The sequence below is a fragment of the Cryptomeria japonica genome, chromosome 9, assembly GCF_030272615.1.
Source record: "Cryptomeria japonica chromosome 9, Sugi_1.0, whole genome shotgun sequence".
NCBI lineage: Eukaryota > Viridiplantae > Streptophyta > Pinopsida > Cupressales > Cupressaceae > Cryptomeria > Cryptomeria japonica.
The window spans coordinates 480,967,429-480,994,885 of NC_081413.1; the positions used below are offsets into that span (position 1 = coordinate 480,967,429).

The 27,457-nt window shown below is 35.0% G+C and overlaps 4 protein-coding genes, 2 non-coding genes and 2 pseudogenes across 6 annotated transcripts; 6 read left to right on the top strand and 2 right to left on the bottom strand.

Annotated features, from left to right (window-relative positions):
• Window positions 1-9,662: 9,662 nt before the first annotated feature.
• TRNAS-GGA (transfer RNA serine (anticodon GGA)) lies at window positions 9,663-9,749 on the bottom strand. The gene has a single exon. It is a non-coding gene; the product is annotated as a tRNA-Ser (tRNA).
• Window positions 9,750-10,934: 1,185 nt separating this feature from the next.
• Window positions 10,935-12,275, bottom strand: LOC131858450 (ribulose bisphosphate carboxylase large chain-like; annotated as a pseudogene).
• A 2,775-nt stretch (window positions 12,276-15,050) lies between these two features.
• On the top strand, window positions 15,051-15,138 carry TRNAS-GCU (transfer RNA serine (anticodon GCU)). Its single transcript has one exon. It is a non-coding gene; the product is annotated as a tRNA-Ser (tRNA).
• Window positions 15,139-16,330: 1,192 nt separating this feature from the next.
• Window positions 16,331-18,424, top strand: LOC131858451 (large ribosomal subunit protein uL2c-like; annotated as a pseudogene).
• Window positions 18,386-18,952, top strand: LOC131858452 (small ribosomal subunit protein uS2c-like). Its single transcript, XM_059211689.1, has one exon. The coding sequence runs from the start codon at window positions 18,386-18,388 to the stop codon at window positions 18,950-18,952; it is 567 nt and encodes a 188-aa protein (XP_059067672.1).
• A 235-nt stretch (window positions 18,953-19,187) lies between these two features.
• Window positions 19,188-20,191, top strand: LOC131858642 (ATP synthase subunit a, chloroplastic-like). The gene has a single exon (XM_059211942.1). The coding sequence runs from the start codon at window positions 19,188-19,190 to the stop codon at window positions 19,932-19,934; it is 747 nt and encodes a 248-aa protein (XP_059067925.1). The 3' UTR covers window positions 19,935-20,191.
• A 162-nt stretch (window positions 20,192-20,353) lies between these two features.
• LOC131858201 (ATP synthase subunit c, chloroplastic-like) lies at window positions 20,354-21,107 on the top strand. Its single transcript, XM_059211325.1, has one exon. It carries the CDS (start codon window positions 20,513-20,515, stop codon window positions 20,756-20,758), a length of 246 nt encoding a protein of 81 aa, XP_059067308.1. The 5' UTR covers window positions 20,354-20,512; the 3' UTR covers window positions 20,759-21,107.
• A 1,629-nt stretch (window positions 21,108-22,736) lies between these two features.
• Window positions 22,737-24,111, top strand: LOC131858453 (photosystem I P700 chlorophyll a apoprotein A1-like). The gene is made up of 2 exons (XM_059211690.1): window positions 22,737-23,684; window positions 23,815-24,111. The coding sequence occupies exons 1-2, from the start codon at window positions 22,737-22,739 to the stop codon at window positions 24,109-24,111; spliced, it is 1,245 nt and encodes a 414-aa protein (XP_059067673.1).
• The last annotated feature ends 3,346 nt before the right edge of the window (window positions 24,112-27,457 follow it).

A 27,457-nucleotide genomic window follows, 5' to 3' on the forward strand; every position in this document is an offset into this window, starting at 1 on the left:
CTTTAAGCTCTCTTGCTAATACTTTTGAGGGAGGATCTAAAAAGAATAAATATGTAGAAAATTTCATTGTGGTCCCTAAGGCTACTGAGATATCTACATAAGATATATAATGGAATTGGGTCTCTACAAAGTTATCTAATTCCTATCTGAGTATCATGCAAAAATTCTTAAAAGATGATCTTATAACCCATCCCGAGATTAGACCACTCCCTGACAATAGACCATACCCTTGGTGGTATGATGGTTCTAAATTCTACAATACCACCATGTGTTGAGACATGACACCAAGTGATGCATCCATCTTAGATATTTGGCCCAAGATCATATAGACAAAAGTGCTATTTGGTTTAGTGAATGTAAACAAAAATCCGACAAGTTCGTTGATAAATCAAATAGTGAGCTGCAAATCTACACTGGTCCTTTCCTTACCCACTCATCAAATTTTATCTCTACATTATCAGAATCTAATCCAAGTCATGGCCTATTTGTTAATATGGTCACTATCACTTTGATCTCACATCCCAACGAGAGGATGAAAAACATTGATATATCCTTCACACCTCTAGATGTTCTTTATAGTGGGAGCCTACCCTATTATACATCTAGGCTAAGAGAAATTATCATACTATTATAGTGTGAAGGTTGATTTTGCATGTCGAGTTGATTTAATTACTGAGGAGGCTCTATTTGTTAATGGTTTGCATAGGGTGAGGCATGATGAGTGTCGTGCCTTTATTTGCATGATGGGATTTCTTTCCCTCCTCCGGGTAACACCACTTTGATGGTCCTTGTGGGACGCAAGGCGATCTCAACTATTTTCAATTTTATCCTTGAATTGTACCTATTTTGAGTTAATTTGGGTATCGCCTAGCTTATTGCCATGGAAATAGTTCTGTTGATTATTCCTAAGTGTTTAAAATTTCCTCATGAGGGCATAGTGCACACTATCCAAGATACTGGGTTTCAATCGATAATTCCCTGTGCGGGCTTTTCATTAGACAAATTTTGTCTTCCTTCAATTGGGCCTATTCTTCTCCATGGGGGCTTGTTATATAAAGCCTATTATAAATATAAGAAGTGGAGGCTAGGCCCTGCATTGAATGAACCTACTACTTCTCTACCTCCTCTTGAACCCCTTTTTGTTCCTCCCTTGTTTTCTCCTATTCTACAATGGGTTGTATCTTATGCTCCTCCTACATCAAGGGATAAGGATAGAATTTCTCCTTAGGGTAGATGTCCTTTCTTTCTTAGGACCATGCAACCTCTAGTGGTGTCTTTAGTTCCTATGTATACACTCAGTACAAGCAAGGGAAAGATACCTACACTGCTATTGACCACAACCCATCTGCCCTTCAAGCCTTTGATTCTCATAGATATCCCTCGTCTTTATCGGTATGGTAAGGGTAGGTGGTCACATCAAGCTTGTTTTTTAACCTTGGTTACTACATCACAACCCCCAAGGGAACATCATGTTCCTTTGACTACTCCTATAGAAAAATGAGGAAAGGCGCCTATGACTATGTCCATGGGACCCATTTTGGCTACACCTCCTATTTCATCAATTAGGGTTTCTCCTTAACTAGTTGTTGTTGGCATTATAACAAACAAAGAGAGATTGTTGGAATTTCAATAAGGATATTGAGAAGGTTGTTGATGATTATGGATATAACTGATTAAGGATGTTTACTGTCTTAATATTATTATTTTGTCATTGATGTTAAGAAATTGATTTTCTAATTCAGTATGATGTTGCCATATCTTAAGAAGTCTGATTTGATGAGTATAAAGATGTCGGTAAAAGACACAGACAAAATGTGATGAATAAGTTATTCAATGGGCAACTATTGCCGAGTTAGACAATGATGAGATCGTGATGTTTAGATTGTTTTGATATCATACATATGTTATTGATTGTAAGGTTAATACTATACTATGTTACCGAGCAAAGAATCTAGTCGGTAAACGCTAAGGAACCTAGTTGGTAAACCCTAAGGTTATCGCTATCGGTTAATGAAGGCAGAATGTCTACTGAGTGAAGTTTAGTATTTATCGAGTTGCAACTGAGTAGTAACATAATGCATTGAATGAATAAAAGCATTATTTAATGAAGGAAGCTGATGATCTGGCTATGATTAAATGATTGGTATGCCGTGCATGAAGTTTGTTAAAGAATCTATGGCAAAGGAAAATCGACAGGAAGATCTACAACACAGATTGAACTGCAATACCCTAGCACAAGTTCCAAGAAATGTATGCAAGTTTCAAGGTGGGGTAAAACATTTTTTAGATCGAAGGATAAATTGAACCTGGTCAAAGTTTGAAGATTTGATGGCTATAATTGATCATGGGAAATGTGATCAAGGAGATTAAGCGATTGGAAAATTGTTTATAAATAAGGAACTGTTTCAATAAACAATGCATGCGGGCAAGTGTATGCACAGAGATGCTACCTAGTGATTACCGAGCACAAAAGCTTGAAGACCTGTTTGAATAATAGAGTATAGAGCCCCGTAGATGGACAAGATTAGTTCTATGTCTATATTGTATTGAGCAAATAAGAATTTGCTTTAGCATTTTAGATGTGAAGTTGCAGATAGATTTTATTACTGTTATTTTGTGAAGTGACAGAAAATCTCTTAACCGAGTGGACTTAACAGTCTTATTTGTAAAACCCTCTAGCAAGGTGACATTCTGATTGAGTGTTTGAAATCCTTTAACAAGGTCACTTCTAACAAGGTGAAGATCCTAACAGATCTAAGGGAAATCCCTTAACCAGGTCACATCTAGCAATGTGTTTGTAAATCTTTAATAGGATTTGCTTTTAACCGAGCATACTCTAGAAGAGTATATTTCTTAGTGGGTCCGAAATCCCACAGTGGTTTTTCCCTATTTGGGTTTTCACGTTAAATTTGGTGTTATAAGTGTTATGATGTTTATATGCTTTTGAGTTTGCATGTTTAGCAGTTTTATTATATTACTGAAGTATATGTTACCGAGGTTGAATCTGTTGTTTTTATGGAAGATTAAGTTTGTATGATTCACCCCCCCCTCTCATCTTATTAACTTGGCATCTGCACTAAACATTTAGTATTAGAACTATCAATTGGTATCAGAGCTTTGGACTCTGGAAGAAAAAGTTTATAGGTACTTGAGTAAAAGATCCAAAGATGTATAAGAGGGATGCACTGAAGCTGAACAAGTCAAGTTTCTCTACATGGTAGGAAAGGATGAAGTTGCACCTATCAGGAGTTGGAGAATATGTTGTATGTTATCTGGAGAATGATTTCATAACACTGAGCACCTATCCATTGACAATGGAAGAGATAAAAGCAAAGAAAGAACATATTCAAGCAATGATTGAAATAACATCTGCATTGACCGATTCAGAGTTTAATGATCTAGAAGGCTGCAATGATGCAAAGGCAATGTGGGACAAGCTCATATCTATGTATGGCGGTGATGAACATGTTCAAAGAGAAAAAGTGGATAGTCTAAGAGGGCAACTTGAATCTATGAGCATGAATGAAGGTGATAACATAACCCAGTACAGTACAAGACAAAAAGAGATTGTCAATCAAATCAAAGGAGCAGGTGGAACTATTGAAGAAAAGGATATAACAAGTAAGTTATTAAGAACCCTTCTACCAGCTTATGCAATCCGAGTCTCTGCAATCAATGAATTAAGGTCTGTACCCAATATGCCAGTTTCTTTAGATGCCACTATTGGTAAGCTACATGCATTTGAGTTAAGTAATTTTGATAATAGTGGGTCATCGGTAAATAAAGTTGAATCTGCATTTAGTTCTTTTCATATTGGTGAATCTAATGATTACAATGATAGAATGAGTAAGTATACTAAAGGAGATCACAATAGAGCAAGTGAAAGATTTTGTAAGAACATGGAGGAAGTACACAAACTGTATGAGGAAATCAGAAAGCAAGAAGAGTTTGAAGCACTATTAGCCAGAAGGTTACCGAGAGGCAAAGGTAAGTATAAAAGAAAACTACCTTTGAAATGTTTCAATTGTGATAAGATAGGACATATGGCTTCTAACTGTCTTGACAAAGATTCTACTGAAAAGAGAGATTACCAAGATGACAGACAGAAAGATAATCATTATAGAGGACACCGAGACTTCAGAAGAAGAGATAGAAAGACATGCTTAATAGCCGACGAGGAATCCAATGATGATAAATAAGATGAAACTGATACAGAGGAAGTAGTTTATGTGGCTATCAAAGATGGATCAGATGAAGAAAGGTATGAAGAAAAAGACTTAATATCTCACATAAATACTAATGATTCTTGGATCATAGATAGTGGATGCTCACATCACATGACAGGTGATAAACACAAGTTCATTATGTTAGAAGATTATGATGGAGGCTATGTAAGATTTGGTAATGATGCACCATGTCCGGTAAAAGGTAAAGGATCCATAACACTTCTTGACAATGCAAAATGCAATGATGTTTATTGGGTTGAAGGTTTGAAATATAATTTGTTGAGTGTAGCACAGCTAAATAACACATGTTACTGAATAGAATTTTAGAAAGGAATTGTCAAATTTCATGACAAGAATGGAAAGTTAGCTGCTATCGGGACACAAACAAAAGGTAACACATTTCACCTTGACTCAACTCGGAATAAGTGTCTCTTTGCAAAGATAGATGATACCTGGCTATGACATAAAAGGTTTTGTCATGTAAATTTTGATAATCTGATCAAAATAAGTAAGAAGCACCGAGTAAGAGGACTACTGAGTTTGGAAAAGCTTGAGAATGCTATGTGCCGAGGATGCCAAATGGGTAAGATGACAAGATCAAGCTTTACAAGTAAGTCCTACACTTCTAAGGGAATTTTAGATCTTGTGCACAGAGATCTTTGTGGTCCTATAAAAGTTCAAAGTTATTATGGTGATAAATATTTCATATTATTTGTGGATGATTATTCAAGGATGATGTTAGTAATGTTTTTAAAAGAAAAATCAGAAGCTTTTCAAATGTTTAAATGGTACAAGGAAAGAGTTGAAAATGAAACAGGAAGACAACTGAAATGTCTTTAGATTAGATAGAGGAGGAGAGTTCACATCTAATGAGTTCAACTTATTCTGCAATGATCATGGTATAAAAAGACAAGTCTTTGCATCGAGAACTCCACAACAAAATGGAATTGCTAAAAGAAGAAACAGATCTATTGTGGATTGTGCCAGAACCCTGATGATTGAAAATAAAGTGCCACAAACATTTTGGAGAGAAGCAATAAGCATAGTAGTTTACACCCCGAACTGAGTACAACTTAAGAAAGGAACTTTGAAGACACCATTGAAGAGAAAAAAAATACTCTTCTCTCAATATTTGCATTGACAATTTCAGGAAAAATAGTCTAATATAGTAACTAAACAATATCAAGCCGCCATGGTCAAATTGGTAGACACACTGCTCTTAGGAAGCAGTGCTAGAGCATCTCGGTTCGAATCCGAGTGGCGGCATTATTGTTAATAAGATACTATGGGTTCAATCCCTTCGATATATATATATATATATATATATATATATATATATATATCTGTGTGTGTGTGTGTGTGTGTGTTATTTATGGAGTACCTATATAGATCAAAATTACTATCATTGTTCGATCTATGTTAATATAATTGATGACATATCAATCGATTTTATCTTTCTCTTACGAAACGAATCCTATATTAAATAAAATAAATGGGTTTATTATGATATTTATAACTCTAGAACATATATCAGCTCATGTCTCTTTTTCTCTTACTTTTGTTGTCACTCTCATTTATTGGGGAACCTTAGTTTATAAAAGTGAAGAACTAAGTAATTTGGGAGGAAAGGGCATGATAGTGACGTGTATTTGTTTAACGGGCGTATTAGTTACTCGTTCGCTCTATTCGGGGCATTTACCGTTAAGTAATTTGTATGAGTCATTCATGTTCCTTTCATGGACTTCCTCCATGATTCATATAGTTATAGAAGTACGGGGCTAGGATGCTTGGTGGTTAGGTGAAATCACCGCGCCAAGTGCTATGTTAACTCATGGTTTTGCTACTTTAGGTCTTCCAGATAAAATGCAGCAATCTGCAATGTTAGTACCCGCTTTACAATCTCATTGGTTAATGATGCATGTAAGTATGATATTGCTCAGTTATGCAACTCTTTTATGTGGATCCCTATCATCGATAGCTTTTTTGGTCATTACGTCCCAAATAAATCAAAAGATTTTTATTAATGTGAAGAATTCCTTTTTCTTCAATAAAAATGGGAATTCACACGACCAAGAAAAAAAGGAATTGAAGCATACTTTCGGCCTTTCATTTATAAATTATCGTAAATGGTTATTTACTAACCAATTAGACCAATTGAGTTATCGTGCCATTGGTCTAGGATTTTCTCTTTTAACTATAGGTATACTTTCCGGGGCAGTATGGGCCAACGAAGCATGGGGATCTTATTGGAGCTAGGATCCAAAAGAGACTTGGGCGCTAATAACTTGGATTATATTTGCAATTTATCTACATACTAGAATAAACAGGGGTTGGAAAGGGGAAAAACCGGCAATTGTTGCTTCTCTAGGATTTATTCTAGTTTGGACCTGTTACTTAGGGGTTGATTTATTAGGAATATGAGTTGAAGCAATAACAACAATATTTTGTTTGATGGTGGTTTCTTTTTCACCATTAATCGAATTATATGGATCCCTGAGGAGTTCTATCAATAATGCAATAAGGAAGAAATAATCATTCAGTTCATGAATGCTTGGAATCCATATGACGCAAGGAGACATCAATTTTGCCAATTTGAGTGCAAACACGAATTGGATTACTCTTCTCGCAAAATACTCTGGAGGGTTAGGATCCCCTACTCGGTCATACAAAAACTTATGGGGTTTTCTATCATAATGCGCTTTTTCATATACGTCTTTTGGCCTGCCTGACCAGCCGAGAGACCTAAGGATATTTTCATGCTCAAGGTATGATTTTTTAGCTAAAGATGTATACTCGGGTTCATAGCGAGACAGAAGTTTCTGCTGCCTCAAAAAATGAACCAACCCCATCAATGGCAGCCAATTCATTTAATTTTTCAGACAAATATTGAAATTCGAAACTACCTGTTACCCAATAAAAACCTAGGATTCCTAATAAGAGTCCAAAATCCCCTGCACGGTTAGTTATAAATGCTTTTTGACAAGCATTAGCCGTACTGGGTCGCGTAAACCAAAAACCTATCAATAAATAGGAACACATTCCTACTAATTCCCAAAATATATATATTTGTAATAAATTAGGGCTAATAACTAGCCCCAGCATAGAAGCATTAAAAAAATTAAGGTAAGCAAAAAACCTCACATATGTTTTATCATGAGACATATAATTATCGCTGTAGATCATAACCATGGTTCCAACTGTTGTGACTAAAACTAACATAATGGAAGTAAGTGGATCAATCAAATAGCCCAACTCTAATGAAAACTTATTATTGATAACCCAGGACCAGAAATATCGATAGATGGGACCGCCGGTAGTTTGTTGCAAGAACAAATTGAAAGAAAGAAACATAGCTACGCTTAACAGAAAAATGCTAATAAGAGCCCATGTACGGCGAACACTCTTAGTTGCTCCTGGAAAAAATAAGGAGCCTAATCCGATTGGTACAGAAGCTGAAAGCGGAAGGAAAGGCACGATCCAAGCATATTTGTATATAAATTCCATAGGAAGATTAAATGATTATTCTAAATATTTTTATATTCCACATTCTTGGTTTCCAATCCACTAGATCCTGAAGAGAACAAAATAAAAATGATAGATCATGAATAAAAAAGAACGATAGAATATGGGATGGAAGGGATGGAGTCCTATCGATTTCATATTGATTGTGACCTTTTTTCATCTTTTTTCTGCAAATACCAGATTGGAACCGATCAATACTGATACTAATCAAATATTTGTAAGATGAGCAAGAAGGAACTCTTTTTCAGTCTAGGTACTGCGCTATTAGTCATGTACACACACATTTTTATTTTATTCAATTTTCTATTGTAGATGAATAGTAGTATTAAGAATGGAACTTAATAGAAAATGAAACCAATCGGAATTCTTAAGATAAGAAATAATTGAATCTGTTAAAATGACATAGTGGGTTTTCATTTACTCAAAATTCGTGAGTATATACGTATGTAAGAATTGATAATTATTATCAATTTGTATCGTGGATCCCCTATTGCTAATCAATATTATATGAATAAGGTTGCAAAATGCAAGAAAAATGTGATATAATATTCTAAAAAATGAATTTAAAGAGTTTGCAAAATAAAATAAAAAATAGTATATAATAGAAAATATTATATCTTTTCTAAATAAAATCAAGGTATAAAAATGGATACTATTCTTATGGCTGTACCAAAAAAATGCACCTCTAAATCAAAAAAACAAAATCGTAACAATGTTTGGAGGAAAAAAGCGTATTGGGCCGCAGCAAAAGCTCTTTCTTATGTTAAGAGTGAGTATATTTATTCTGAGCTTGAGCTTTACGGTGATGGTGATTGGAAGATATTCCCTGCAGCTAATTCACCGGGAAGAAAACCCGAGGGTTTTCTTTCTTCCACAGCATCCTCCATAGCAAAGGAAGAGGATAAGCGGGAACGAGAACAAAGAGGATGAGAAGAAGTCCTCTGGCTCGACCCAATTTTCACCACTATTTTTGACCCCCCGATTTTATTGTGCCCAAAAAAGAAGATTCCGAAAATGATAGACAAGAAGATCCTGAAAATGATGAATAAATTAGAGGAAGTGGTGTACACCCTCCAAGAGGAGCAATGGGAATCTCTAGGGTCTCTTGGAGGTACTTGGAAAGATGGTCGGGCAGAAGGGACACGGTTCTATAATCCACTACAGCCCTTCTCTCTGACCTTCAAGATGGGAAATTTATGAATCATTCCGTCATCTTTTTTTCTTTCCCAATAGAAAAGGAAAGTGCATCATTCTTTTTAATAATCTCGGCTCCCACATTAAATCTTGCTGGTATGGTCACTTTATTCTATGAAAGTTGCATTTTATTTTTCTATGCCGAAGATAAATTCGATCGAAACATAGGAATATATGGACCATGAACAAAAAGAAATGGATCTCATTCTTTTTTCTTACTCTAAATGAAATAAATATGAATTTCGGAATTTTTTTTTTTTTTTTATGATAAAAAATTTGTCCGTTCGCCCCTCTTTGATTCCTAGAGAACAAAGAGGATCTGTTGAATCTCAAGTATGTTATTTAACCGGTCGAATTAAAAGACTTACTGAACATTTGGACCTACATGGAAGAGACTACTCTTCCCAAAGAGGTTTGTGGAAAATTGTGGGTAAACGTAAACGACTTCTGATTTATCTGTTCAAGAAAGACAGACTTCGTTACAAAAGTTTAATCGGTCAATTAGATATGCATGGACCGCATTAATTTCGAACGAAATTTTAAGATCCAATTATGGTTTATTAAATTCCAGATCCTAATGAGTCATTCTTTCTTTTGTTCTCATTGATTTTTGAAAAAACCGGGGAAGAGTTATGATTATGGTTGCTAGGGAGAAAGACCTCATGATGGTAAGTATGGGTCCTCATCATCCATCAATGCATGGTGTTCTTCGATTGATTACGGAAAGAGAGGGATTCGAACCCTCGGTAAACAGAAGCCTACATAGCAGTTCCAATGCTACGCCTTGAACCGCTCAGCCATCTTTCCTATACGATCTCTTCATTTGTCGACAAAATGAAAAGAACAAGTTTTATTATGTTATAACTTACTTTTGCATAAGTAAAGTATTTACGAAATCTAGCATAAAGACAAAAGAGTATTTTACCACACTCCTTCTTTTCTTCTTATTTCAAGATATTTTATTTTTCTCAATCTAATCTGATTATTTTATCTTATTCGGGGTTTTATTGCCGATCCAATTGTGAAATTAAGCCAGATCTATTGATCCAGAATGATCCTATATATATAAATATATTATGAATCATTTTTCGGTAAGAATGAATGGTACAAATTATATCATAATGACTATACTCAATATATTCTATGTTTTAGAATAAGTATGAACACACATGATCCTGATTTTATCAAAAAGCAGAAAATTGACTCTTCACCAATTTACCGTTTACTTGCTCATTTGATCCTTGGGATCATGAGCAAACGAGTGCGATATTTCTTAAATTTGCATATATAGATATAAACATTGTCTAAAATTCAATTTATTGTTCATCAATAAATTGAATGAACTCTTTCAAATATTCCCATTTTTTCTTTATTTAGAAAAAATTGATAATGTTTACATATTTGCGATCGTAAGGAAATCCATTTATTATACTATTGTGCATTGGAATATAATTTTGTTCATGGAATCATTTCCGTATGGGGAATAAATTTTTTTTTATCAAATTTATAATTGACTATGCCTAGATCTCAGAGAAACGACAATTTTATCGACAAGACTTTCACAATTGTAGCGGATATATTATTGCAGATAATCCCAATGGCTTCAGGGGAGAAAAAGGCATTTACCTATTACAGAGATGGTGTGATTTGATATTTTTTTCTTTCTTCTTTTTCTTGTTTCGTAGAATGGCGGAATATTTATTAAGTTAAGTTAAAGAAAACTTACGCTTAGTAGCTGAGATTTAGAAATAGAACAATTCTTTCTGTCGTGTATCCCCGATTTATGCAGCCTTAGATGCTTTGATCTTCTGAGATTCTAGTATTAAGCGAAAGGTTATATCTATTACATAGATGTTAATGGTCAAATCTATATGATAGGTATGCATAGGGGAAAAAGCACTACGCGTTAAAATCGACAACACAAATGCTTCGTTATAATACAAAAAATCTTTTTAAGGAAGGGCTAGTTAGAATGGTTGAGGCAACAAACATCTATCTCGTTTGTATTTCGGATACCGCTTGTACACAAGCTTCTAAAGCGACCCGATTAGCCACTGCACCAGGTGCATTTCCCCAAGGGTGCCCCAAAGTCCCTCCACCGAACTGTAATACAGAATCATCCCCAAAGATCTCGGTCAGAGCAGGCATATGCCAAATGTGAATACCTCCTGAAGCTACAGGCAGAAAACCCGGCATAGAGACCCAATATTGAGTGAAATAAATACCACAACTTCGGTCTTTTTCAATAAAATCATCACGCAATAGATCAACAAAACCCAAAGTCACTTCCTGTTCTCCTTCAAGTTTACCTACTACAGTACCAGCGTGAATATGATCTCCACCAGACATACGTAGTGCTTTAGCCAGTACACGGAAGTGCATACCATGATTTCTTTGTCTGCCAATAACTGCATGCATTGCACGGTGAATGTGAAGAAGTAGGCCGTTATCTCGGCAATAATGAGCCAACGAAGTATTTGCCGTAAAACCTCCAGTCAGATAGTCATGCATGACTATAGGAACTTCCAATTCTTTGGCGAATACTGCTCTTTTCATCATTTCTTCACATGTACCTGCAGTAGCATTCAGGTAATGTCCCTTAATCTCACCCGTCTCAGCCTGAGCTTTATAAATTGCTTCTGCACAAAAGTAGAAACGATCTCTCCAGCGCATAAATGGTTGGGAATTCACGTTTTCATCATCCTTGGTAAAATCAAGTCCACCACGGAGACATTCATAAACCGCTCTACCATAATTCTTGGCAGATAGACCCAATTTTGGTTTTATAGTACATCCTAACAAAGGACGACCATATTTGTTTAATTTATCTCTTTGTACTTGAATACCATGTGGTGGGCCTTGGAAAGTTTTTGAATAAGCAGGAGGAATTCATAAATCTTCTAGACGTAGAGCTCGTAAGGCTTTGAATCCAAATACATTACCTACAATAGAAGTGAATAGGTTAGTAACAGAACCTTCTTCAAAAAGATCTAAAGGGTAAGCCACATAGGCAATAAATTGACTTTCCTCTCCAGGAATGGGTTCAATATCATAGCATCGCCCCTTGTAACGATCAAGACTGGTAAGTCCATCAGTCCAAACAGTCGTCCACGTACCAGTGGAAGATTCGACGGCTACTGCTGCTCCCGCTTCTTCGGGGGGTACTCCAGGTTGAGGAGTGACTCGGAATGCTGCTAAGATATCAGTATCTTTGGTCTGATATTCCAGAGTATAATAAGTTAATCTGTAATCTTTAACACCAGCTTTGAATCCGACACTTGCTTTAGTCTCTGTTTTTGGTGACATAAATAAGTCCCTCCCTATGATTTATTGGTTAATAGCTCTTACAAGAATGAGGTCGACTCGACCTGGGTGTCGAACGTAAAGAATCACTTTTGTATTACAAAATTTTTTGTAATACAAAATACTCATTTTGTAGCCTTTATTGTCAAAAAGGTTTTTCTTTCAAGTGATATTGTATCATGTTATGTATGTCAAAAATATTAAATGGCGTTTAAAAGACTCTAGTCAATTTCACTCAATTGTAAAAACAATTTTGTACGAATTTGAAGTGGATGATTTCCTTTTGAGAGAAAATAGATTGTTTTTAGTACAAGAACAAATCTCTTACTTTGAATTGAAGTTAACTCCCCCTATTGGTTTCTTTCATGAATATTTTGAAAAAAGAGAACAGCCGGGACTTCTTTACTTTCGATATTTAGCTGAATTTAGTCAGCTAGGCCTAACTCATAGAATAGGCCTAATGAACTCCGAATTAAATTCATTGTTTTTAGTAGAAATGCCGATCTTCGCTGCTTTTTATCAGAAGATTACTTCGATACCAATTCACTCATCTTTATCTGACCAAGTGAGATTTTACCCACTCTACCCGGTACCGTCCCTTTCGAATCGAATTTTGCTGATAGGGCCTAAGGAAACTGGATGATCGTACTTGGCTAAAAGTTTAGCAGCAGATTCTTATTTACCTTTAATAAGAATATCTCCTAAAAGTTTTTTGAGGCAGCAGAAACTTTTGTCTCGCTATGAACCCGAGTATACATCTTCAGCTAAAAAATCATACCTTGAGCATGAAAATATCCTTAGGTCTCTCGGCTGGTCAGGCAGGCCAAAAGACGTATATGAAAAAGCGCATTATGATAGAAAACCCCATAAGTTTTTGTATGACCGAGTAGGGGATCCTAACCCTCCAAAGTATTTTGCGAGAAGAGTAATCCAATTCATGTTTGCACTCAAATTGGCAAAATTGATGTCTCCTTGCGTCATATGGATTCCAAGCATTCATGAACTGAATGATTATTTCTTCCTTATTGCATTATTGATAGAACTCCTTGGGGATCCATATAATTTGATTGATGGTGAAAAAGAAACCACCATCAAACAAAATATTGTGGTTATTGCTTCAACTCATATTCCAAAAAAAATTGATCCAGTTCTAATAACTCCTCCTCATAGTAAATGAAGATTCGATACATTTATTAACACTAAAAAGTTGCCTGCCCCACATCGAGAAAAAGAATTTCCTTTGCTTTTACATAACAAAGGGCTCTACTTGAGAAAAGAGTGGAACTGCTATGATGAATTTGGATTAACTACCAAAGGCTTTACTACGCGAGATCTAGCAAAACTTGCTGATGAAATATTTCTAATTAGCAGGAGCCAAAATACTTCAGCTATAGACAATGATATAATTGGGGTAGCTTTGTATAGATCAAATTGGGGTCCTTGCAATTATAATCTGAAATTCAGTGAATTTTTTAAAGGAATTCCCTATAAGATAGGGAAAGCTATTATACAAAATAAATTAACGTATTTAAAAAATTCCCTAAGGCTTACTCTAGATTTCCAGGGTCGAAGGGCAAACTATTTGCATCAATGGTATTTAGAACCTTCAATTGCCGGAACAGCTGCGAAAGAGTTTACCATATTCTATCATATTTTGGGTTGCTTGGCCAGATCAGTAGCTCAAGATTGTTGGTTTCTATCGGAATCAAATTCCGAGAATTGGAGTCCTTTTGATCCTTTCATTGAGAATGATTTCATTCTAGCTTCGAGTCTTTTACAGGGTCTTCTGGAAGAGTTTCCATCGTTGGCAATATATCAGGGTAATTCTGATTACATCACAATTGCTCCTCAGTTCAAAAGAGATACGATACAAAAAGGATTATCTTCTATACTAGATAAAATCATTTTATCTAAAGAATTAAGAAATTCCTACGGAGAAGAAGAGGAAACTCCTATAGTTTGTGATTCTAGGACCTGGCGTTTTAGTTTTATTTGCAGCAATCGATTCGAGCATATCAAAGATATAACAATAGACAATCCTTTATTGGATTATCTTCATCTGTTTGGAAGGTTTCAAGAAAGACCGACCCATCTTTCTAGTTTGTATTGGAAGAAATTTCTGATGTCTGGTCCCGACTTCTGACCTCTTTATGCTGCGAAGGACGATATTCTAGAAAGAAAGACAGCTGCTTTCTGGGAAGCAAAATTCTTATACAATAAGTTTCAAAGGATGGGAATATATCAATTTGACACAGAAGAGTATGCAACGGAGTATAAACCTTTAAATACGCCAGTAATCTATCTAGCTCGTCGATTTCTTTGGGATCCCGTGAGTATTCGCTTTCTAAATAAGCACCCTGCTTTTGAACGAAGAGAACTTTTTGTTCCTAAAGAACTCGTGAAGAGTATTTATCTTACTTATTCTTCAACAAGGGACCTAAAATTCAGTATTAAAAAAAAGCCAGAATCATTAAAATAAATAACTAGAAGTGCTTATCTATTATCTTATATAATAAATAGTGATTGGAGAGGAAATAAAAAAATGATATCACTAGGTCAAATTTTGATAGCCCTTTTAGCTGCTTTTATAGTATTATTTTTAGCTCTCAGATTAGCTAGAGCACTGTATGCTTCATAATTTGGTTAATTATTCTTATCTAGGGAAGATAATGGCCTGGCCAGATACTGGCCGGGCTAGAGAAAGCGGAAAATCGTTTGGAACGGAATAAAGAAAAAAAATCGGATTCTCACAAATCTTGGTCTTTATTTAGTGAAATGCTATATTCATTTTAGATCTCCCATCTAGGAGAGATGGCTGAGCGGACTAAAGCAGTGGATTGCTAATCTATTGTACAGACTATTTGTACCGAGGGTTTGAATCCCTCTCTCTCCATTCAGTCACTTAAGATGACTCCTCAAAACCTATAGAAATAGGCCCTTTTACAAAATCTACTTTCTAATCTTTTTTCATCACTATTCTTTACGCCCAGGATTTCGTCCTGGATCGTTTGATAGGAATCCAAAGATAAAGAGAGAAACAAAAAATATCACTACTGTGTAAATGAATAGCTTAAGAGTAAGCATTATGTAATCTCTGGGATTCTTATTAGAAAATGGAATAGATCATCAATTTTTGTATCATATACTTATTAGCCGAGCAAAGAAGAAAAGAGAAATAGAATTGAATCTATTCTGTTTCTCTTTTCTTCTTTGCTCGGAATTGAACAGGATAAATAGGAACTCGAGTACCAATTAAACTATCCTAAACTTGTTTAGGATTATCACAATTAATAAATTTATCTATCATCTTTTCAAACAAAAAATAGAAACAAGTATATAAATTGTCTAAAATAGAAGAAAATTTGGAATACATAGATAAATTCTCATCCTTACTCGTTCTTTAAATAAATATCAAAGATATGCCCCTCTATTAATAAAATAACATATTCTAATCAATACCTAATAACCCAAATTCCAACTGTGATGCAGTTGATATTGACTAATCTGAGGTATTTTGATTTGTTGAGAACAATTGATCTATCACAAAATAAACATCAGAACAAGGAAAAATAGTTTTACACCAATTTGGTTAATGAAAATGATCCAATAGAAATAGTTAGAACGTAACTATTGAAACACTAAAATTGTTTCCGTATCAAGTGAATACAAAAAACTTTTTGTAAGATTTTCATTATCGAAAACTTACGGCAGCTTGCCAAGCAAAGGCTAATAAAAAAAAGAACAGAGGGATAATTGGCATTACATTAACAATTGGATCGAAAATTGCATAAGCTTCAGGCAATTTGGCAAAAAAGGGATTATTCAAATGAAAAGCGGCATCATCTAGACAAATATGGAGGTTGAGGATAACTGGCATTTTGATTCTCCGATGAATAAAAATGATGTAAAGATCCAAAAGTATTTGGCCAATCAATCGGATTTCTTCGGCAAGATTAGACTTTTAGTCTTCGAGTTGGAAGGGATAATTTCTTCATAGAATATTTTAACCATTCTGATAGAGAATGACCAATGAATGTATATTCTTGTTTCTTTTTAGGTTCCCCTATAAATATAGATATGAAGAAATGATCCCTCCGATTTTTCTATGCATTGATTTTCAACGGAGTGAGAAAAACAACATATTGGGAAAAATTGTAACAATAGAAAGTGATCCTAATAGAAGTGCATATATCTATCTTGTGCACTACAGAGATGGTCAAAAGACATATATTTTGCATCCGAGGGGGATTATGATTGGAGATACTATTCTGTCCGGTCAAGAGCTCCCATATCAATGGGAAATGCCCTACCTTTGAGTGCGGTTTGAATTATTAATTTACGTGATCGGAAATAACCGATTGGGTTTACAGCAAAACCTTAAAATCTATCACTGATCCAACTAAGATAGTTTGATGGGATCAACCCCAAAGAGAAACTAAGGATAAAGAGCAGCGGGTGATTGAGTTCAATAGTTTCTGGAATTATTGACTCCAGAGATATGATAATATGGAGAAGACTTAATTGTCTGAAGCAGAAACAACTAAGGTAAAGGAACCCTTGTTATGAAGAGAAAGACAAGTAACTCACATTTGATTTGATGGTCAAAGGCAGATTCGAAGCTGAACAGTGAAAATATTTTTATTTTTCAAAAAGAAAATTTCTATTTCAAATGCCTCCTACGTTATCCGAGAGATGCGAAAGCATTAACGTAATTTGATAAAGTCATTCATTTTGAATGCTACATGAAAAAAGAACATAAGCCAGATGATGGAATAAAAAAACCTAGGATGTACAGAATAAGGACATAAGGAATTTAAAGTATCCCCTTCATTTGAAATTTATCTATTTTATAGATATATGTGTATATATATATATATTTTATACATATATATATATTTTATACATATATATATTATATATATATATATATATATATTGAGTATATAAATATTTACTCACATCCAGAAAGCTGTATGCCCTGAGAGAGGCTTGTACAGTTTGGGAAGGGATTTTTACAAATTAAAGGTCTACTTCAACCAATATACCTTTAGGCACGACTATACATAATGTCGAAGTACAAGTCGGAAAAGGCGGACAATTAGCTAGAGCAGCGGGTGCTGTGGTAGAATTGATCGCAAAAGAAGGTCGATTGACCACATTAAGATTACCATCTGGGGAGGTTCGTTTAATATCTGAGAACTTCTTAGCAACAATTGGACAAGTAGGCAACGTTAAATGGAAAAATAGAACTTTAAGTAAAGCTGGGTCAAAACGTTGGCTGGGTAAACGTCCTGAAGTAAGAGGAGTAGTTATGAATGCTATGGATCATCCTCATGGGGGTGGTGAAGGAAGAGCTCCAATTGGCAGAAAAAAACCCCTGACCCCTTGGGGCTATAGTACACTTGGAAAAAAGAGTCGGAAAAGAAATAAATATAGTGATGTTTCAATCCTTCGTCGACGTAAGTAAGAATAGTTGTAAATCCATTTTTTTTTCTATCAATAAAAAGAAAGGTAATTAACCATGGCACGTTCACTAAGAAAAAATACTTTTGTATCTAATGATTTGTTGAGTAAAATAGATAATCTAAATATGAATAAAGAGAAGAAGATAATAGTAACTTGGTCCCGGAGATCTGCCATTGTACCCGCAATGATCGGTCATACCATTGCTGTTCATAATGGAAAGTCACATTTACCCATTTTTATATCAAATGGTATGATAAACCACAAATTAGGAGAATTTGTACCTACTTCCATTTTCCAGGGACATGCGAAAAAGGATAAAAAATCAAAAAACGAAAAAAAATAAAATGGAATAAAACAGAGAAACAAGAAAAAAGTATCGTTGTAAATAGTATACATTAATTCATTGTGGAGGATGAAGATGAAATTTATAAATAGGGCTTTGACTAGAAAAATACGAGCTGTAGCTAAACATGTACGTATGTCTTCTAATAAAGCACGTAGAGTAGCTCATCAACTTCATGGTTGTACCTATATGGAGGCACTTTCGATACTGAATTGGATGCCTCATAGAGCATGTTATCCCATATTAAAAGTACTTCATTCTGCAGCCGCAAATGCATATCACAATATGGGTATAGATAAGGGTTTTTTATTTGTCCTTATGGCTGAAGTGAATGAAGGTCCTATTTTCAAAAGATTTCGACCTAGAGCTCGAGGACGCGGTTATCCAATACAGAAACCAATTTATGATAGTTAGTACAAAACATCAAACAGCTGATGCTGCTAAATTAGTTGCTTTAGCAGCTCGATGTCATTATGTAAATAAAAAATGGCTCGCGGGTATGTTAACTAATTGGTTTACTACAGAAGCAAGACTTGAAAAATTCAAAAATTTAACGAAAAAAAAAAATACGGGAGGATTTGATGGATTTACGAAAAAAGAAGCAGCAATACTCAAGAGAGAATTGAACAAATTGCAGGAAGATCTAGGGGGTATTAGATACATGACAAAATTGCCCGATATTGTAATAATTCTCGATCAAAAAGGAGAATATACTGCTATTCAGGAATGTAGAACTTTGGGTATTCCAACAATTTGCTTAGTTGATACAGATTGTGACCCAGATCTCGTGGATATCCCAATCCCAGCCAATGATGATGGTAGAGGACCAATCCGCCTGATCCTAAATAAATTAATTTTAGCAATTCACGCGGGTAGAGAATTGTACTATAAAAAGTGAATGAAAAATAAAAAAAAGAGAAGCTATAACTAAGTTGGCTACTATTCCCAAATCTTATAGAATAGATTAAGATAATCTATTTTGATAGAAATAAAGAAATCTTCTTAATCAATCAAATAATCATTCCATTATTTTATTTCGTAGCCTGACTGATGATAGTGTAAATAATTAAGGAATCGGTCATTGAACCAAAATCATTTCTTTTTGAAGTTCATCTTTCTATATAAAGGGTAATATGGATATTTTACAATTTCCTATTAACATGCTGAATTATTTCTACGAGATATCCGGTGTGGAAGTAGGTCAGCATTTTTATTGGCAAATAGGGGGGTTTCAAGTTCATGCACAGGTACTTATAACTTCCTGGATTGTAATTGCTGTCTTATTAGGTTCAGCTACTCTAGCTGTTCAAGATCCACAAATCATTCCGAATGGAGCACAAATTTTTTTGGAATATGTTCTCGAATTTGTTCGGGACTTGGCTAGAACTCAGATTGGCGAAGAAGAATATGGTCCCTGGGTTCTTTTTATAGGGACTATGTTTCTATTTATCTTTGTTTCTAACTGGGCAGGTGCTCTTTTTCCTTGGGGAATTATTAAATTACCTCATGGGGAATTAGCCGCACCTACAAATGATATTAATACCACAGTAGCTCTAGCTTTGCTCACATCAGTAGCTTATTTTTATGCAGGTTTTACAAAGAGGGGTTTAGGCTATTTTGGTAAATATATTCAACCAACCCCAATACTTTTACCAATTAACATATTAGAAGATTTTACAAAACCTCTATCACTTAGTTTTCGACTTTTTGGAAATATATTAGCTGACGAATTAGTAGTTGCCGTTCTTGTTTCCTTAGTACCTATAGTGGTACCTATACCTGTAATGTTCCTAGGATTATTTACAAGTGGTATTCAAGCTCTAATCTTTGCAACTCTAGCCGCAGCTTATATAGGCGAATCCATGGAGGGTCATCATTAATTCAATTAATTGGACTCAGTCTTTTCTAACTTTTCATTTCGATTCTCCCTTGTATAATCATAAATGAAAATACTTCATCTCTAAGATCTTAGTAGAAAAATTAAGGATCGCTAATCCCGTCGATAAAATTCATAGATAGAATAGATCCTATTTGTAGATTCATATCTACATAGTAAAATGAATAGGTTTACTAATGGGAATTAGTTTAGTAAACTGTGTACCCCGGTGTGGAACAATGCATTTTTCGATTTCGAAGGGATACATATATTTTATGTACATAGTTTGTATTATGTTATATAATTATATATATACTAGTATATATAATTATAATTATTTAGAATTAACCATAAAAAATGGGCTATTACGTAGAATATTTTATTTTATAAATGAAAAAAAATCTGTCTCTATTTCATCTAAAAAAGAATATAATGTCAGGGTAGAGAATTGGTAATATCATAATTTTGAATGCCATTTCATCGGAGTTTAGTTGTTTCAAAGAAATTGTTCTCTAGTTGAACGTGAACAATCAAATCAATAGATAAAACTATCATATTATCCACACCTAAGAGGAGATTACCATGAATCCTTTGATTTCTGCTGCTTCCGTTATTGCTGCTGGATTATCCGTAGGCCTTGCTTCTATTGGACCTGGCATTGGTCAAGGCATTGCTGCGGGACAAGCTATTGAAGGTATTGTGAGACAACCAGAGGCGGAGGGTAAAATACGAGGCACCTTACTGCTAAGTTTAACTTTTATGGAAGCTTTAACTATTTATGGATTAGTTGTAGCTCTGGCACTTTTATTTGCTAATCCATTTGTTTGATCTCGGAGACCAAAATCCGTATTCTTCGGGATTTTAAAGACCCCCCTCTATCAATTTTCTTGTTCAGCCAATAGGGGGGGGGCTGATCCAAAATAGTGGACTTATACTTCACTTGTTTCGGTCAGAAAGATTTGCGACACTCGGAGAAGTAGATAGATAGAACAAAGTTTTTTTTCATAATTGTATCCTTATTTATCGTTATGCAGGACCTGGGACTTACTAAGTACTCGAAATCTGCTTATCCGAAATTCGAATAATAGTAGGATCAAGTCGGAGAAAAAACTTTGTAAAAGTATCCTTATCTATGAGGGGAGAGCGTATGAAAAATGTAACTGATTCTTTCATTTCCCTATCCATCAATAGGTCGAGCTAGCGCATTTACAACTCAACCCAAATAAGCATCACTTACTGGTATCTGAGCAATTTTTCCTGTTGCTCTTACGGAACTGCCCTCTTGTATCATCAAGCCATCACCCATTAATACAGCTCCAACATTATCTGATTCTAGATTTAGGGCAATACCTACTGTACCATCTACGAATTCTACTAATTCCCCTGCCATTACTTTATCAAGACCATGAATACGAGCAATGCCATCTCCTACTTGAAGTACAGTACCAATATTAACAACTTGGACCTCGTTATTATATTGTTCAATCTGTTTACGTATTATACTACTGATTTCATCAGGTCGAATAGTTACCATTAACACTAGTTAATTCTCTTTTGAAAAATAGGACCTACTATATTATATATACTATTAATCAGTTATGTTTTTCATGGCTAGGAGCAGGTCGATATTATGCTCGATCGTACGTAAATGTAACTTGCTATTCAAACGACTATTTAGAGTTCCTAGAGCTCTTTGGACAGCTTTGTAAGAAATTTGTTTTTGAACCAGTTCAATTACTCTTTCTTGTTCCAAGTGAATGGTTTCATTCTTTAAATTTTCTAATTGTTTCAAATTAATAGAAGCAACATTGATAAGATCATTTTTTTCTTGTTGTATTTGAGAATATCCATTTACCCGAATTTCGCGTACCCGCCTTTCTACTTCCCGTAAGCGAGCCCGAGCTTGCTCAAGTTGATTAGCAGCTCCTTTACATAGTTCTTCAGAACTCTGAATAGTACTCGATATTTTCTGTTTACGGTTATCTAATAGATTACTTAATGAAAGTAGATTATCTATTCATAAGTTGAACGAATGGATAATCTCTTCCCAAACCGAACACGAACCTTTCGATTCATTCGGCTCTCCCGCTCGGCTTTTTTTTTACCAAGCCTGCCCTTTTCGTTCATATTATGTATAAAAATAAAATCAATCTATCAAAGACCAAAATCTACGAAGGGCTCTTTTGCCAAAAGGGATTTTTTATTATCAACAAAGTTGTTTTTTCTTTTTCTTCTTTTTTCTTTTTCTTGTTTTTTTCTTTTCATTCATATTTCCTATTTACTTTTTCTTGAATAAATTCGCTTTTGTGTAGGTCGTCGGTTCCGCATTTAAACCCAAAAAATTGGACGGGAGATTAGGACTATTTTTCAGTAGATAGATTGAATAATTCCATTGATATGAATGTTATATATCGGATCAACCTCCAACTATGCCTTTGAACCCTTCTCATATTAGCACAGCAGTGGAAAGAGTACCCAGTTGTGCTTGGACTTCAAGCAGTTTAGCTTTAACCATTCTAAAGATTTTCTCTTGTTGGTTGGGATTGGTAATAAAATTTCCCAATCAATTACGAAATGCTATAGTTCTTCCATATTTTTTTCCCTTTTAGAAGTAATTCGTTGAGATCATGCACTTTTCTATCTACAAAGTGCAGTTGGTTGGATCCAGCTAGATTATTCAAATATACAACTCGCACACACTCCCTCTCCGAAATAGATCAATACACCAAGCACCACACTGAGATTTATTATATTTGTTTCTAAAATATTGGTATTTAACCAGAAACCCTCAGCGGAGGATAGGGAAATGAAAGAATCAGTTACATTTTTCATACGCTCTCCCCTCATAGATAAGGATACTTTTACAAAGTTTTTTCTCCGACTCGATCCTACTATTATTCAAATTTCGGGTGGAGGTTTTCAAGGAATACAAATAACCTCTGGGTTCTTCCAGATTTGGCAAGCATCCGGAATAACTAGTGAATTGCAACTTTACTGCACCGCAATTGGTGCATTGATCTTTGCAGCGTTAATGCTTTTTGCTGGTTGGTTCCATTATCACAAAGCTGCTCCAAAATTGACTCGGTTCCAAGATGTAGAATCCATGTTGAACCACCATTTAGCAGGGTTACTAGGACTTGGCTCTCTATCTTGGGCAGGACACCAAATACATGTTTCTTTACCTATTAATCAACTCTTAGATGCTGGAGTGGACCCTAAAGAGATACAACTTCCTCATGAGTTTATTTTAAATCGTGAGCTTTTAGCTCAACTTTACCCCAGTTTCGCTAAGGGATTGACCCCATTTTTCACCCTGAATTGGTCGGAATATTCAGATTTTTTGACTTTTCGCAGAGGACTCAACCCAGTAACGGGGGGTCTGTGGCTGACCGATACTACACACCACCATTTGGCTATTGCAGTTCTTTTTCTAGTCGCTGGTCATATGTATAGAACCAATTGGGTTATTGGTCATAACCTCAAGGATATTTTGGAAGCTCATAAAGGTCCATTTACAGTGGAAGGACATAAAGGTCTTTACGAGATCTTAACTACTTCATGGCATGCTCAATTAGCTCTTAACCTAGCTATGTTAGGGTCTTTAACTATTGTCGTAGCTCACCATATGTATTCTATGCCTCCCTATCCATATCTAGCTACTGACTATGGTACCCAACTGTCTCTGTTCACGCACCATATGTGGATTGGTGGATTTCTCATAGTTGGCGTTGCTGCACATGCAGCTATTTTTATGGTAAGAGACTATGATCCGACTACTCAATACAACAATCTTTTAGACCGTGTTCTGAGACATCAAAAGCAACAATACAGTCTATAACGCTTCAGCAACGGGTAAAGTAAGTAAAATTGCGCATAAAGAAAAGGGTGGATATCAAATAACTATTGATAATCCATCAGACGGTCGACAAGTGGTTGACTTTGTACCTCCGGGACTGGAACTTCTTGTTTCAGAAGGTGAATTCATCAAGGCGGATCAGTCATTAATGAATAACCCTAATGTGGGTGGATTTGGTCAGGAAAATGCAGAAATAGTACTTCAAGATCCTTTACGTGTGCAAGGTCTTTTATTATTCTTAGCATCTGTCATTTTAGCACAGATATTTCTGGTTCTTAAGAAGAAACAATTTGAGAAAGTTCAATTGGTTGAAATGAATTTTTAGGCACATAAAAGTGAATCTCCATCTTATGGATGATTCATGGAATTATGTAAATAAAAATTGCAATAATAAAGTCATACTTTTTTGGAGCCCTTCATTTGCCCCTTCCCTCTGTTCGAATATATTGATTGTGAAGAATGAGGAGATATAAAGAATATGTGCATCTTTAATAATGAGTGATTCAGGAACAAACTTGTTAAACAGTGAGTTCCCTAGTTATGCGCGACATTCAATATTATATATATATGTTATCTTTTTTCACCTTGATTTATCATATTCAAAATAAATAAATCAAAGCATAAATAGAAGGAAGGAGAGAATTTGGTAATCTTGGCTTACTATTTTCGCTGATTTTATAACTTATCCTACTCCTTGAAAAAGTAAAAAGTAAATATATATATATATACTTTTTACCATTATCTCGCCAAAGTCAGAGGAGCTCATTCGTTTTCTAATTTAATTTTTCCTTTTTGGACTGAAATGATAAAACTTTAGTTCTGCAAAAAATTCAGATTTGTTTTTTGTTGAGTTTTCGATTCTCCCCCAGTAATATTCTATTACCGGCAATAATACCGATTCTTCTTCCTTCCTAAGGAAGACCTGTAGTAATGCCGATTGCTCTCCACCGTTCCATAAGAACGATTGTATCCTCCTAAGTCAAATTAAATAAACTGTCTACTTGTAATTCGAGTACATAAATAAAAAGATGTAGTTTTTTTTTTTATTTCTACTAAATCAACCAGCCATAGCTGTGTAACCCTATTCCTAATAAATCAACCCCTAAGTAACAGGTCCAAACTAGAATAAATCCTAGAGAAGCAACAATTGCCGGTTTTTCCCCTTTCCAACCCCTGTTTATTCTAGTATGTAGATAAATTACAAATATAATCCAAGTTATTAGCGCCCAAGTCTCTTTTGGATCCCAGCTCCAATAAGATCCCCATGCTTCGTTGGCCCATACTACCCCATAAAGTATAACTATAGTTAAAAGAGAAAATCCTAGACCAATGGCACGATAACTCAATTGGTCTAATTGGTTAGTAAATAACCATTTATGATAATTTATAAATGAAAGGCCGAAAGTATGCTTCAATTCCTTTTTTTCTTGGTCATGTGAATTCCCATTTTTATTGAAGAAAAAGGAATTCTTCACATTAATAAAAATCTTTTGATTTATTTGGGACGTAATGACCAAAAAAGCTATCGATGATAGGGATCCACATAAAAGAACTAGAAGATTATGATGAATTTGTCTATGTTCAATCGACAAGTCTTACTGAGAGAACTATTGAAGGAAATGAAGGAAATATCCAGTTACCGAGTGATGAAGAAGATCATACAGAGCCTACCGAGCCTATATTAGCCAAGTATGTCAGAAGACATCATGCATCAAGTTAGATTATAAGAGGTAAGGATGATCCAATGATGACAAGGAACAAACTGAGGCAGAACACTTGTCTGATATCTGAATTTGAACCGAGGATAGTGAAAGCGACATTTAACAGTGAACATTGGATGGATGTTATGACAGAAGAAATTGATCAAATTAAGAAGAATGACACATGGACATTGATCCCAAGACCGAAGGACAAAAATGTAATTGGTACAAAGTGGATTTTCAAAAACAAGTTGAATGAAAAAGGTGAGGTCATTCGAAATAAAGCAAGATTAGTTTGCAAAGGTTATGCCCAAGAAGAAGGAATTGACTATGGTGAGACTTTTGCACCTGTGGCAAGACTAGAAGGAGTAAGAACATTGTTGGAATATGCTACTTACAAGAATTTCAAGGTATATCAAACGAATGTCAAATCTGCATTTCTGAATGGTATATTAGAAGAAGAAGTTTTTATTGAACAACCTAAAGGATTTGTTGAAGACAAGAATAAAGATTAGGTATGTAAATTGAACAAAACCTTATATGGTCTGAAACAAGCACCTAGAGGATGGTATGAAAGATTGCACTCTTATTTATTCAAGATTTCTTTTATAAGGACAAGTGAAAACAGTAACATGTACATGAAGAAATTTGGAATGGAGGATTCAAAACCAGTAAGTACTCCTATGACTACCAACTGTAAACTATCAAAGAATGCTGAATCTACATTTGTTGATGAGACACTTTACAAATCCATGATTGGAAAGTTACAATATGTTGTTCACAGCAGGCCAGATATAGCACATGCAGTAGGCATAGTTGCAAGATTCTTTGCAGATCCTAAGGAAACACACATGACAACAATCAAGAGAATTTTCAGATATTTGAAAGGCACTGAAGATTATGGCTTAGTATATCAGAAAGAAAATGACTTTGATCTAAAAGTCTATACAGATGCTGATTGGGCAAGCAACATTGATGATAGAAAAAGCACAAGTGGAGGAGCTTTCTTTTTAGGAGAAAGACTAGTGAGTTGGCTTAGCAAGAAACAAGGATGTGTTTCACAGTCAACAACAGAAGTTGAATACGTTGCTGCAGCATTGAATTGTACCAACATAGCATGGATCAAACAACTGTTGGAAGGTATAAATAAGAAAGTTACCAAGCCAGTAACTATATTATGTGACAATACTAGTGCCATTAACATTTTAAGGAATCCTGTTATGCACTCTAAGACAAAGCACATCTCTATCAAATATCATTATCTTAGAGAACAAGCTCAAGAGAAGAAAGTGGTGTTGGAGTATGTTAGCACAAAGGAACAAATCACAGATATCTTCACCAAGCCACTACCAAGGGACACTTTTGAGTATCTTAGAAGTAAGTTAGGGGTCCTACCCTATCTTCTACTCACTGACCGAGTTTGGTGAAAGCATCAATTCGATGACTCTATAGAATATCTTTTAGGGATTGATGTTGATTTACACACTTTAGGATGTTTTCTAAAGGTGTACAGGAAACATGAATTGACAACTTAAATGCTCTAACCGAGACTAAGTTGACACATAACAATAGGAAATCACTTCATACAGGAAGAAATTATGTTTTAGTTCTTTACTTTTTGGCATTGTTGTCAAAGGGGGAGAAGACTGAAGAAAAGAGGAGAAGAATAATGTATGGGGGAGAAGACTGATGATAGGGGGAGAGCATTTCAAAATCTCACAGCAATCCGAATCAATTAGGTCAAATCAATTGGTTTTGCCATCAATGCCAAAGGGGGAGATTGTTGGCATTTCAATAAGGATATTGAGAAGGTTGTTGATGATTATGGATATAACTGATTAAGGATGTTTACTGTCTTAATATTATTATTTTGTCATTGATGTCAAGAAATTGATTTTCTAATTCAGTATGATCTTGCCATACCTTAAGAAGTATGATTTGATGAGTATAAAGATGTCGGTAAAAGACACA